The sequence below is a fragment of the Lissotriton helveticus genome, chromosome 11 (genome assembly GCF_964261635.1).
Source record: "Lissotriton helveticus chromosome 11, aLisHel1.1, whole genome shotgun sequence".
NCBI classification, from domain to species: Eukaryota; Metazoa; Chordata; class Amphibia; order Caudata; family Salamandridae; genus Lissotriton; species Lissotriton helveticus.
In genome coordinates, this window is record NC_136072.1 from 236,048,165 (window position 1) to 236,060,222 (window position 12,058).

At 44.1% G+C, this 12,058-nt stretch overlaps 1 protein-coding gene across 2 annotated transcripts in view; it reads right to left on the reverse strand.

Annotated features, from left to right (window-relative positions):
* LOC144792820 (ceruloplasmin-like) overlaps positions 1-1,634 on the reverse strand; it is a 477,616-nt gene extending 475,982 nt beyond the window's left edge. For both annotated transcript variants that reach the window (XM_078668018.1, XM_078668019.1), the window contains exon 1: positions 1,446-1,634. In XM_078668018.1, the coding sequence (XP_078524144.1) occupies positions 1,446-1,603 (158 nt within the window). In that variant the 5' untranslated portion in view covers positions 1,604-1,634. The remainder of the gene's footprint in view (positions 1-1,445) is intronic.
* Positions 1,635-12,058: the final 10,424 nt, after the last annotated feature.

The following is a 12,058-nucleotide window of genomic DNA, read 5'->3' on the forward strand; positions in this document are numbered from 1 at the left end:
TTGAGTATTTTGTAGCGCCCAAAGATTGATATTATCTACTGTGCATTGAAAAGTCCTTGAATTTCAGTCACTGATTGTAGGCTCACTGTTGGATCAAGCAACTTTTGGCCACTTGCTTGTGCCATCTTCTTTGTACTTCCACCATCTTTACCCCAACAGCTTCCCACAGGCCCTGGCGCGTGTCTTTTCTGTCTAGTGAGGATGGCACCATGAATGTGGTAATAAAGTATACTTTCATTCAACACAATGCAAGATATTTTTTTTGTATGGAATGTCAAACAAGCATCGCTAAAGAAAATACATAACCAACCCACAGTATACTGTGGTGGATATGAAGGACTCTTACAACACCCACATTGATCACACTACAAACCATATGTCCCACTAGAAACACACACACAGCCACCCATGCATACCATAGGGAGCAATGTGCTACCTGCCTGCAAAGTATGTGCTTCAATGCGTCATCAAGGGTATATAGTGCTATATAAATGCAACTGTAACATAACGAACAGCGGTTTTTAACACTCAGATGCCCGTGGACCCCCATGGAATCACTACTGGAAACTGAGGTCTCCTGTCCAAACATTTTCTACAATTTGAATCTCAAAACAACACACAAAAATAAAGAAGTGTACATACATCCAACACACTAATCAAGAAATCTTCCATTTAATTCCCAAGCAAAAACATATACAAAAGTCGGAACTATCATTTTAATTGAAACGTTGCAGCATTTTAAAATGTGGGTTTATTTCTAAAAGATAAAGCTATATGCTAAACTGTAACGTCATTTATCTTTTTTGGTCCTAATTCATGCTCACTTTTTTTCAACAGGTACCAGAGCATAACTGATGCCACCAATCCATATGAATTCTGTTGGCACTACTTGTGCTGGGTGCATGAATCAAGCTACAGACCCCAACCTAATAATTAGCATTCAGTTTGAAACTCCGTTTTACATTTTGCTTTTTTATGTATATACATAACATTCTTTAAGTATCTAGACAGTTGCGGACCCCCTGAGTATCCCAGACATCCAGGGGTAAGTGGACAACAGGTTAAGAACCGCTACTCCCAATGCTAAATTTGTGCTGGTGTTTTCCGGTGCTCAGCACCGGCACTTATTTTTAAACACTGCACATACTTATGAGAAACCACTACATTATGATGCAGTGTGTGTATTTTTAAGGAACATTCGTTAGTGAAACATTAAGCTATTTGATATATGCTAAAAAAAAATACATCTTTAACTTAAACAAGCAGTTTAAAGTGACGGAGATTGTGCTAGCTGCAGTGGGCCAGAAAGAAATACCTTGGGCCCTGACACTTAACTTTTTACAAATATACAAAAAACATTTTTATAACAGTAAAGAATGCATCGTATTCGAATTGAACCGTCCACAATACGTGTAATTTAATGTCAGACAACAGCACACACTTACTTTTCTTTCGAGATGGGTTTCCCGGAGATCACGTTCATCCCAGTGGGGCAGTAGTCCCAAACAACCTCTTTTATCCCAATGTAATAGACTCTCTCCTTGCCCCATGCTTGGAAGATCAAAGCCAGCAACAGCAGACACGTTGTTCGTAGCTGCTGCATCTTCCTGGTGTGGTCGTGGATGCACTGGGAAACGTCCTAGGCACAGCTTCCTTTATACTGCTTGGCCCTTCACTGGATTCTGTGATCGCCAGAGGGCACCATCGGGTGGCATGATGTGACAGTAAAGTCTCTTGAGAACACGAGGAATAGCATTCCTGGTAATCTGGGCAAGATGCCAGTTCATTGGCGCCGCCTTCTAAATTCAGAGACTGCTGCGGGTTTGTGCATATCACATCAGTCAGTGTCCCACCACGTGGATAGATGGTCATCTGGTGTGGATAATTGGTAAATTAGTAATGTCCACATTAATCCCACACTAGAATTAGAGCACTGATTTATGGAAGAGCACAGGCACAAACAGTCCGTTTTCTCCACCTGGCATTTCCACAGTGGGTTGTGGAGCCTTTGGAGGCTGGTGTGTAGGGCAGGGGGCTCTGCCACTTTCTCCACCTTGCCCCGCAAAAGTAGGAATTTATTTCTGAAAGACTAAACGTAATAATATCCACACCTTGAGGGTGTTCTCCCAGTGTGGGTTGGTCATTATTGTTTTTTACTGTCCGTCAACATCCTTTACAACGCGGTGTTTACACCACGCGACCTTTACGACGCAGCCATTACAACGCAAGTCATTACTACGACTTGCGCTGGATGGCGCTCTTGCTTAAGCAATAGTTTGATTTTCTATTCCAACACCTTCCTTACTGTTACGTGGGCTGGAGTTGGAATAGAAAATTAAATTAATCCTCAATCCAGCGCCCTCCAACGCAAGTCGTTGTAACGACTTGCGTTGTGAAAACCGCGTTGTAAAGTACCGCGATCAAAATGATCGCGTTGTACGGACGTACATCTGGTGCCAGACAGGAAAGAAAAGGCATTGCATGTCCAACTTAAATAGGATGGACATTGTACTGTCCTCCTACTTCCTTGGGCCGTCAGAGAAAATATTCTGTCAATGGATCGAACGGGGCCCCATAGAGCGAATATTTAAGGTCTGCCCTTCTCTAAATGAAGCGGTGTGTCCAGGGCTTGGCTGGCAGGATACTCGCTGCATTTTCAATGAGGGACCCTGTCCACCAAACTATAAATCAGGCCTTTAAAAACACAAAAACACGTTCACCTGTTCCTCAATTGTAGTGAAACAGAGCCTCATTCAACACTGGTAGAGATTTCTTATGCATATTAGAATCCTCAACTTTCACTAACGCTCTACACATTTTAGTTTTAAATCAGCTAAAGAGCTAAACAGCTTTTGAGTCAACCATCTAAAGCATCACATGTACAAAGATTTTGCATTGGGGTTGCAGCACTTTTTTGAAGCAGCATGATGCTAAATCATTTTTGAGATTCACAAAGCCACAAAAATGTCAATTTGTGTGGCTTTGTAAAAAAAAAAGAACACAATGCAGTGCATAGCACCGCCTTGCGTTACTTTGCATCAGGGAGCATTCCAGGAGCGGTGCATGGGCATTTCTATGCATCCACCCATGGATTTTGACACAAACCTACATTTACAAAGTGTTGTAGACCCATAATTGAGGCAAATTCCTACTTTTCTCTGAGGCTGACATAACAAGGAGAAATATCTTTATTTACCCTTGTCATTTCCTCTTACCAGCACACATGGAGAGTGGAAAAAGCCTAAATGGCAGTTATTGTGCAGGAACATAGCCCTTCCTGCAAAAAAAATGATCCTGGCCATAATGCAGGCACCCTTTCAAAGACAAGGTTGCTTGCATTGGCGCTAGGCAGCCCCAAGTGCACCAGTGCATGGCGAGAGAACTGTGCACAAATGCATATGGGGTGCCGCACAGACACCCCTGGGCCATGTAGACCACCTCCTCAGCCGTACGGAACCCCACAGGGCTTTTAGGATCCTTCCTGTGAGGGGGACCACCACCTCCCCCAGGGATCTTGTTAATTAAAAACAGTTGATCTCCTGGACTGAGGCCAAACCATTTTTGAAAGAAAGGGAGGGGGAAAAAGGGAGGGGGCCTTGTGTCCCGTTCCCCCATTCAGTTGTGGCCTGGCCCCTGTGGGTGGGGGCCACAGGGCTGAAATTGGCTCAGGGAGGGGGCCGGGAGGGTGGGAGCAGGGCTGGCCAGTCTATTTTTAGGTCGAGCAGACCTGCATTCAAAGCGAAGCTTTGATTGCTGTCTGCTTCTAGACCTATTGTCAGCCGTATTTGGGAATGTGGACAAGAGAGGTGCACGAGCGCAGATTGCACCTCGTGGGCGCGCACGGCGCCGTGCCCATCTCCTGCCTCCGAAGCTCCAACACGCATGCGCATACCCAGAGACACACACACACGAGCACCCATGCACGCACCCATACATACAGAGAACCCACCCCTGCCGTCACACACACGCGCACACACACACACACACACACACACACTGCATACACACACGCTCCCCCCCCCCCTTACCTCACCAGGCTCTTTTATTGCCCTGTTTTCTTGTGGGCTCCTTCTGCCCGGCTCCCAATGGATGGGCGGGCGGGCGGGCGGGTGCGACGCGGCCAGGGGATCCAGTGCTGCTACGGCGGGTGGGGGCGACGCGGCAAGGGACGGCCAGGGACTCCAGTGCCGTCCATCGCCTCTTGTACGCCATCAGCAAGCGGAGCCGGAGACGCAGCCAAGAACACTCAGCGCCTGCGCGGAAGTGCGTGCGCCCGCCTGACGTCACTTGTTTTTAGGACTTGTGCCCTGGATATGATGGATCTGAAATAGTACAGGCCGGATGTCCGTAACGTTCGTGATGCAGTAACCGGCTCTCCGATCTCCACATCAGGCCCTTAGACTGGAGAATAGTCTGGGATACTAGTCTGAGGACTAGGCCTGAACACTGCTCCTGTGTGCACGAGCTCTAGGTAAGCCGCATCTATTTCCCGGTGCTGGTTTTCGATACCTGGATGTCGACCTCCTTCCCCCGAAACAAAGTAACATTTGTAGTATTGTCCTTAAAATCCGTTGTGTTAATCCCCGTGCAGTCTGTGCTCCGGGGGCGGGGCCATCGTGCCCTGTTTATCTGGGTCCGCGCCCTCTGAACGCGAGGCTCCGGTCAGCGATTAACAACGTGTTTCCAGGAGCGAAGGGTGGGCGGGGGATGACGTGTGAAGGGCAGTGAGACAAGGAAGGGGCAGTCAGAGGTAGAGAGAGAGCGGGAGAAGGGGCAAGATAGACAAGTTGGTGCCTGCAGCTCCTCTTTGTCTGTGTGTCTGTTTGGGGGGCTTTAAGAAAGGCCCTCTCGTCCAAAACCTCCAAATATAGCAGCAGCGGGGATTTTAATTGCCATTAACACATTTGCCCCAGCATTTTATGTTTTTGTTGTTGCAGCTACACCAGCTTCTTGGTGCTATAGATAACTAAACACGCATTTAAACATGCATTTGAACTGTGCTAACATACAGTGGGCTTGATTTAGAGGCTGGCTGGCAGACTTTGCCCCCCTCAGCATGGGTGTATTGCCATCTCTGCCCAGGCTGCAGGGGCAAATCTGACCCACCTCCAGTGCTGCAAGACAGCTTCCTGCACCACCGGGGCTGCATCCACGGAATGCGAGCCACTTCTGGGACAAGCCTTTGGTAGAAAACCCACCCGTGCCCGTCACTGCTCGCAGAATACAGACGTCCAAACGTGGGCACCAAAAATCTATCCTCTGAAGAGCGCTGCCCTGTGCTTGCCCACGGACAGGTGTCCCCTCCCACGTGGACTTTTCATGGAGTGAACTCAAACAGAGGGGTCTCCCCAGGTGGCACATGTTACCCCTGTCACACTAATGCCTCAATTACAAATGCCCCAGGTGGGAATGAGGTATTTAACAGATATGGCAAGGACCGACACTGCGGGAGAGGTATTGGGTGCAGTAAATACCTTCTATTCTGTGTTTTCTCTTAAAATGCAGCGCAACATGCAGTAATCAGTGGCAACCGTACCAAGTTACACACATCTCAGTAATTACCCTGAAGGTTCCCCTGGTACATGTTGTGGCAGCTTTGACCTGACGTCACTGACCGCAGCTGACCCTGATGAAAGTGGCAGGCGTGCGATACTGACTGCAGCTGGCAATTACCCCCGGAATTCCAATCTACCACGGAACAGGAGTTTGCGCCTCACACCTAATGAGGCACTAGATAGGGGGCTTGCACTCCTGGGGGGCCGGGTGAACGGAGGTCACGTGCCAGTTTTTGGCAGAGCCGCCCACCTTTAACTCGGCCCTTATGTCTCTAGGTCAATTCAACTCACAACATAGTACATTTCCCCCCCCACCACCTTCCAGACTAACCTAACACATTCATTCACTGACTGACGCACACGAGTCTAACCAACGCGGAAATGGTAACCGATTTATAAAGAAAAAAATCAAGTATTTGGAGGTAAAGGAGAGACATAATAAAGGTCGAGGCAGATGGTAGAGGTCAGCAATCCGAGACAAGCGTTCGTCGAGAAAAGTGAAAGTTCAGAGAGGAGAGAAAGGGAGAGAAGGAATAACTGAAGGTAAGAGACGGCCCATGGGACGGCTGCTGCCCCTATCCATCAGCTGAGACAGTGATGTCTCAATAACACACCTCCTGCTCTGGATCAATTTAATCCAATTCATGGTGCTAAAGTGGTGTTTACCAGAAATAACTGCCCGGCAGCGCCTGTGTGTGTTTGTGGTCAGGGGGTGCATGCGTTAATGCGTCTCTGCACCCAGACCTGGACATCCCATATACGGAGCAATCTCCCAGCACTGAGTATACACGACGTGACACGCTCAGTGCACACCACACCGTAACATGCACACCCAACTGTAGCATACACACCCAGCGTTCTAGCATGCACACATCACCCCAAAAACACGCCGATTACCCTATTATGTACACACCATAATATAAACACGTTGTGAAATGAGGGCCTGGCATATAATACGAGCAACGTCATAACACGCGCACATAACCATCACGTGGGTACACCACCGCAACTTGCACACGGTAGCAAAACATGCGCACGCCATTCTATGCTCATACGAGTGTAACCGCACAAATCAACAACCCGTGAACAAAGCACCGCGGCATGCACACGCCACAATACACACAAAGAGCACCATTGAATGAAGACAGCAGCAGAGGATGCGCAGAGCACCACAGCCTGTACACACAACCATGCCAAGAATAACAGAAACACGCATACTGGAGAGCAGCTTGCACCCAGCACTGCGGCATGCACAGACCACAATACACACAAAGACCACCATCGCATGAAGACAGCAGCAGAGCATGCGCAGAGCACCACAGCGCACCACAGCTTCTACACACAATCATGCCAAGAATAACAGAAACACGCACACTGGAGAGCAGCTTGCATCCAGCACTGTGGCATGCACACACCACAATACACACAAAGACCACCATCGCATGAAGACAGCAGCAGAGCATGCGCTGAGCACCACAACCTGTACACACACACCCAGCACAGCAATGTGCACACACCACAACACACACAAAGACCACCATTGCATGAAGACAGCAGCAGAGCATGCGCTGAGCACCACAGCTTCTACACACAACCATGCCAAGAATAACAGAAACACGCACACAGGAGAGCAGCTTGCACCCAGCACTGCGGCATGCACACGCCACAATACACACAAAGACCACCATCGCATGAAGACAGTAGCAGAGCATGCGCTGAGCACCACAACCTGTACACACACCCAGCACAGCAATGTGCACACACCACAATACACACAAAGACCACCATCGCATGAAGACAGCAGCAGCATGCGCTGAGCACCACAACCTGTACACACACCCAGCACAGCAATGTGCACACGCAAACACACTGCAACGGGCACACACTGCAACAGTTTGCACTAGTGCATGCGCATATCATCGTGACATGAACACAGCCTCCTGGAATGCACACAAAGAGAGTTGACATGCCATCATACCGGCCTGGAACAAGATAATTATTTACCCTACCAGTGCCGTTAAGAATTTGCCAAAGCTGCCATAAAAAAGAACAGATAATCAGAGCGCATAGTGCAGGAGCGAGTTATGATAACTTTGAATATTCCGCAAATTAACCCTCACTGGAGACAATCATTGGAGCAAGGCCGGTATTAACATGTTCTTGTAGCACCTCTGTGTCCATTTCGAGCTGTGTGTAACCCTCCTCCTCTCCCCCCCCAGGCCGATACCTAATCACCAACCTGGCCCTAATATACTTCTGTGTGAAGCTACCAGCAATCCCTTTGGTAGCACCAGTGTACCAGGTGGCAGCGCCATTACTGCCAGTACCCACTTGCCCATTGCCATCAAAATTAAAAGCCATTGTTATTTGTAATATCAATACATCTAAGACATGTAAATACAACACATATTGCATTACAAATGCTATAGGTGTCACATTTGCGAAAGTTAAAAATATTGGCATTGTAAATGACAAAGCTATTAATTTCGCTATTTTCAAAACCAACACATAAATAACAAATGTGTCATTTACAATACCAATAGCTCAAACTTTCCTAATGCGAGACCTATTGCATTGCAAATGCTTGTTTATCTAGCCCCCTAAAACAGATGGCCCCTCAGTTCAGTGAAGATGTTTACTTGGGGCTGAACATACAGAATGCTGAAACATGCAGGGCTTAACTGGGCAACTAATTGTACTGAAGACAAAAAGGCTGTGTTTGTCTCATTTTTGTGGCTAGCTCTGAAGAGTTTTGTTTCACTTTCAGTGCAGGGAAATGCGTGCGTTACTGGGCCTTGGGACAGGAGAAGCAGTCCTGCTTCAAACCATGGGAGTCTGCAAGTGCTTCTGGGTGAGATGTAGGATTGCAACTTTGCCACCTTGCTGGAAAAACATACATGCCTAACTGACAACAAAACATGAGGCACCCAACTTCACACAGGGAACTGCGTGGACAGGCTGCCCCTTCTCTGGCTGAAAAACAGTAGGAAATCACTGCTAGATGGCCACCACAGTGATGTGCAGTGCAATCAGAGATGTTTTGAGGAAGACATGACGTTACAACGCAAACATTTACAGCGCATGCCTTTACAACGGAGTTTTTACATCACAACTTCCATTACAACGCATGATTTTACATTGCATGCCATCACAACGCATTTTTAGAAACTACATTTACAGCGCATTCCATTACTAAGCATTCCATTACAACGCATACCATTACAACGCATGTTACTTTTAGGGCAACAGTAGGGTATGTGTTGGATAGTGTAGGGGTAAAAATTAATATTCCCACTCCAGTGAGTGCAAAGGTAGGGTAAGTGTTGGATAGTGTAGTGGTAAAAATTACTATTCCCCATTACTTACCTTATATTGCGCTGTAATGGCATGCGTTGTAGTGACATGCGTTGAAACGACATGCGTTGCAGTGACATGCGATGTAATGGCTGTGTTGTAATGGCATGCAATGTAAAGGATGTTGCGTTATAATGATTGAGTTGTAAAGGTAGTGCGATGTAATGACTGCGTTGTAAAGGTTGCTTCCCTGTTTTGAGGCCTATTGTTTGTGTTTATAACACTTCTGCCATCTAATAGTGGTCTTGTTCTCTATATAAAATTTAAAAAATGGTGAATAAACTCTGACATTGACAAAGACTAGGGGGCTGTAAGGCGCCTGTCAGTTTGTCATGGACAAAACAAACTGCTATTATTAATAAATACTCCAGAGGACGCGAAGTTCCTTTGGGGAGAGAAACGATTTTAACACGAGACCTCCCTCGTGAGACTGAGCACTCCTCATGTCTGGGAGCGGCGGCTTTGAGACGTAAACAGAAAACATGAAAAATAATATATACATAGATATCTTTAGTCGATTTTATTGTAAAACCACGAAAGCACGTCAATTTACAGTACATTTAGTCAATACATTTTCAAACAGGTAGTGGGGAGGGGAAGGAGGAGAAGCAAGTTCCACATCGGGTGCTCCTAGTAAAATATCCTATTAGAATGCATTATGTCTGACACCTTTTCCTTGTCCGTCAGTCATGATGACATTCCCCACTGGCTGTTTCTTTTTGTAAGTAATTGTAGGCCTTACAATAGCATTCTACTTGTTATTGTGCTTATGCTATTATTTAATAAAGTGCCTAGTGCTTGTACATTTAATACATCTATGAACAATTCATACTAAAATAAGAATATATACAATAAAATCACAAATAATCTTACCATCACAAATACATAAAAATATCAAGTTAACCATAAAAATAGCAGCATAATTAGTTGAGCAATATATATATATATATATATATATATATATATATATATATATATTTTTTTTTTTAACAAGGCAGCTTAGACTACCGAAACGCGTCATGCCATACATGGCACATTATGTTGCAATAAAGTTGGAGATTTGAAAAGCAATCCCCAGTAGATATATATATATATATATATATATATATATATATATATATATATATATATATATATATATATATACATATATATACATATATATATATATATATATATATATATATATATATATATATATATATATATATTGAAGCCCGCCCACCCAGGCATCATTAGTCAATTCTAAATGCCCCAACATTCTTTTGAGGCATTAAGGCAACTCGCTGATAGAAACTTCTATCAGGAATGTACAAACACAGTGTACCAAAGGAGCATCACCAACTACGATGCACTAATACAAAGATGGTACATCCTGAGCATGCTCGGGAAAGATGAGAACCTCTTCCTAAGGAACCACACCCCTATGCTACCTACCTTCTACCACCTCCCCAAGTTACACAAGAACATGACAAATCCCCCCGGCCGTCCAATAATATCTTCGATTGGAAGCTTGACGGAGAACTTGTCCCGTTTCGTTGATAACGTTTTGTTTCCATTGGTGATCAAGCTAAAATCGTACATAAGAGATACGAAAGACTTCCTGACTAAGATCCAGGAACTACAATGGGACTCTGGATACCTACTAATGGTTTTAGACATCACAAGTCTATACACTTGTATAGATCACAAGCAGGGTCTCGAAGCAGTTAGTGGGGAGGGGAAGGAGGAGAAGCAAGTTCCACATCGGGTGCTCCTAGTAAAATATCCTATTAGAATGCATTATGTCTGACACCTTTTCCTTGTCCGTCAGTCATGATGACATTCCCCACTGGCTGTTTCTTTTTGTAAGTAATTGTAGGCCTTACAATAGCATTCTACTTGTTATTGTGCTTATGCTATTATTTAATAAAGTGCCTAGTGCTTGTACATTTAATACATCTATGAACAATTCATACTAAAATAAGAATATATACAATAAAATCACAAATAATCTTACCATCACAAATACATACAAATATCAAGTTAACCATAAAAATAGCAGCATAATTAGTTGAGCAATATATATATATATATATATATATATATATATATATATATATGTGTATATATATATATATATATATATATATATATATTTTTTTTTTTAACAAGGCAGCTTAGACTACCGAAACGCGTCATGCCATACATGACACATTATGTTGCAATAAAGTTGGAGATTTGAAAAGCAATCCCCAGTAGATATATATATATATATATATATATATATATATATATATATATATATATATTCACTGAAAAAACCATAGGTTATAGACCATATATAGTTAGGAATTAGCATTTAAAAAACCTTATTTTACTCACACAAAACCATTGAAATTCCATATATAGTTAGTTGCACTAACTATATATCGCGCACCTGCAATCCACTGCTGATCATGTCACATATTACATCATTCATGACATGGTCAGTGACATCACTGATGACATCACTGATGACATCTCAAATGACATCACTGATGACATCACTGATGACAACATCCAGTGACTGTATGTTTCTGTAAAGTTAAAATATATCTTACATATTGAAGAATGAGTGGATGTATAAGTGTCTGGATGAAGGATTTAGTAGGTGCGTGACTGACTGTATGAGTGAGTGATTAAATGTGTCTCACTGAATGCATGGGTTAGTGACTAAACTGTCTTAATTTGTGCATCATTATGTCTGTTGTTCTGTAAACTGCTGCATGTGTTGATCATTAGCTATACGAGAGGCTATATGTGTTATTAATTGCTTGCCCAAGTATTTCTATGGGAGATTGAGTTTGTGTGGGGGTGGCTGGAAGGTGTGTGACTCTATGCATAGATGTGTGAACAGTTTATTCACTAGGTGTATGAGTTCAAGAGTGCATGTGGAAACAGCTACATGGGCAGTTGACTGTGTGCATGAGTGTATTGATGAGTGAATGGATATCTCAATGCTACATGTCATAGTAAGTACATATGTAAAACACAGTACATGTGAGAGTTGGCATATATAAATAACTGTGCATGAGAGCCACCGAATGAGTGAGTGGTTGTATCGATCATTGTGAACTTGTATCAGGGATTGTATAAGAGAGTAAATATGTGTTAGTATATGTTTCAAT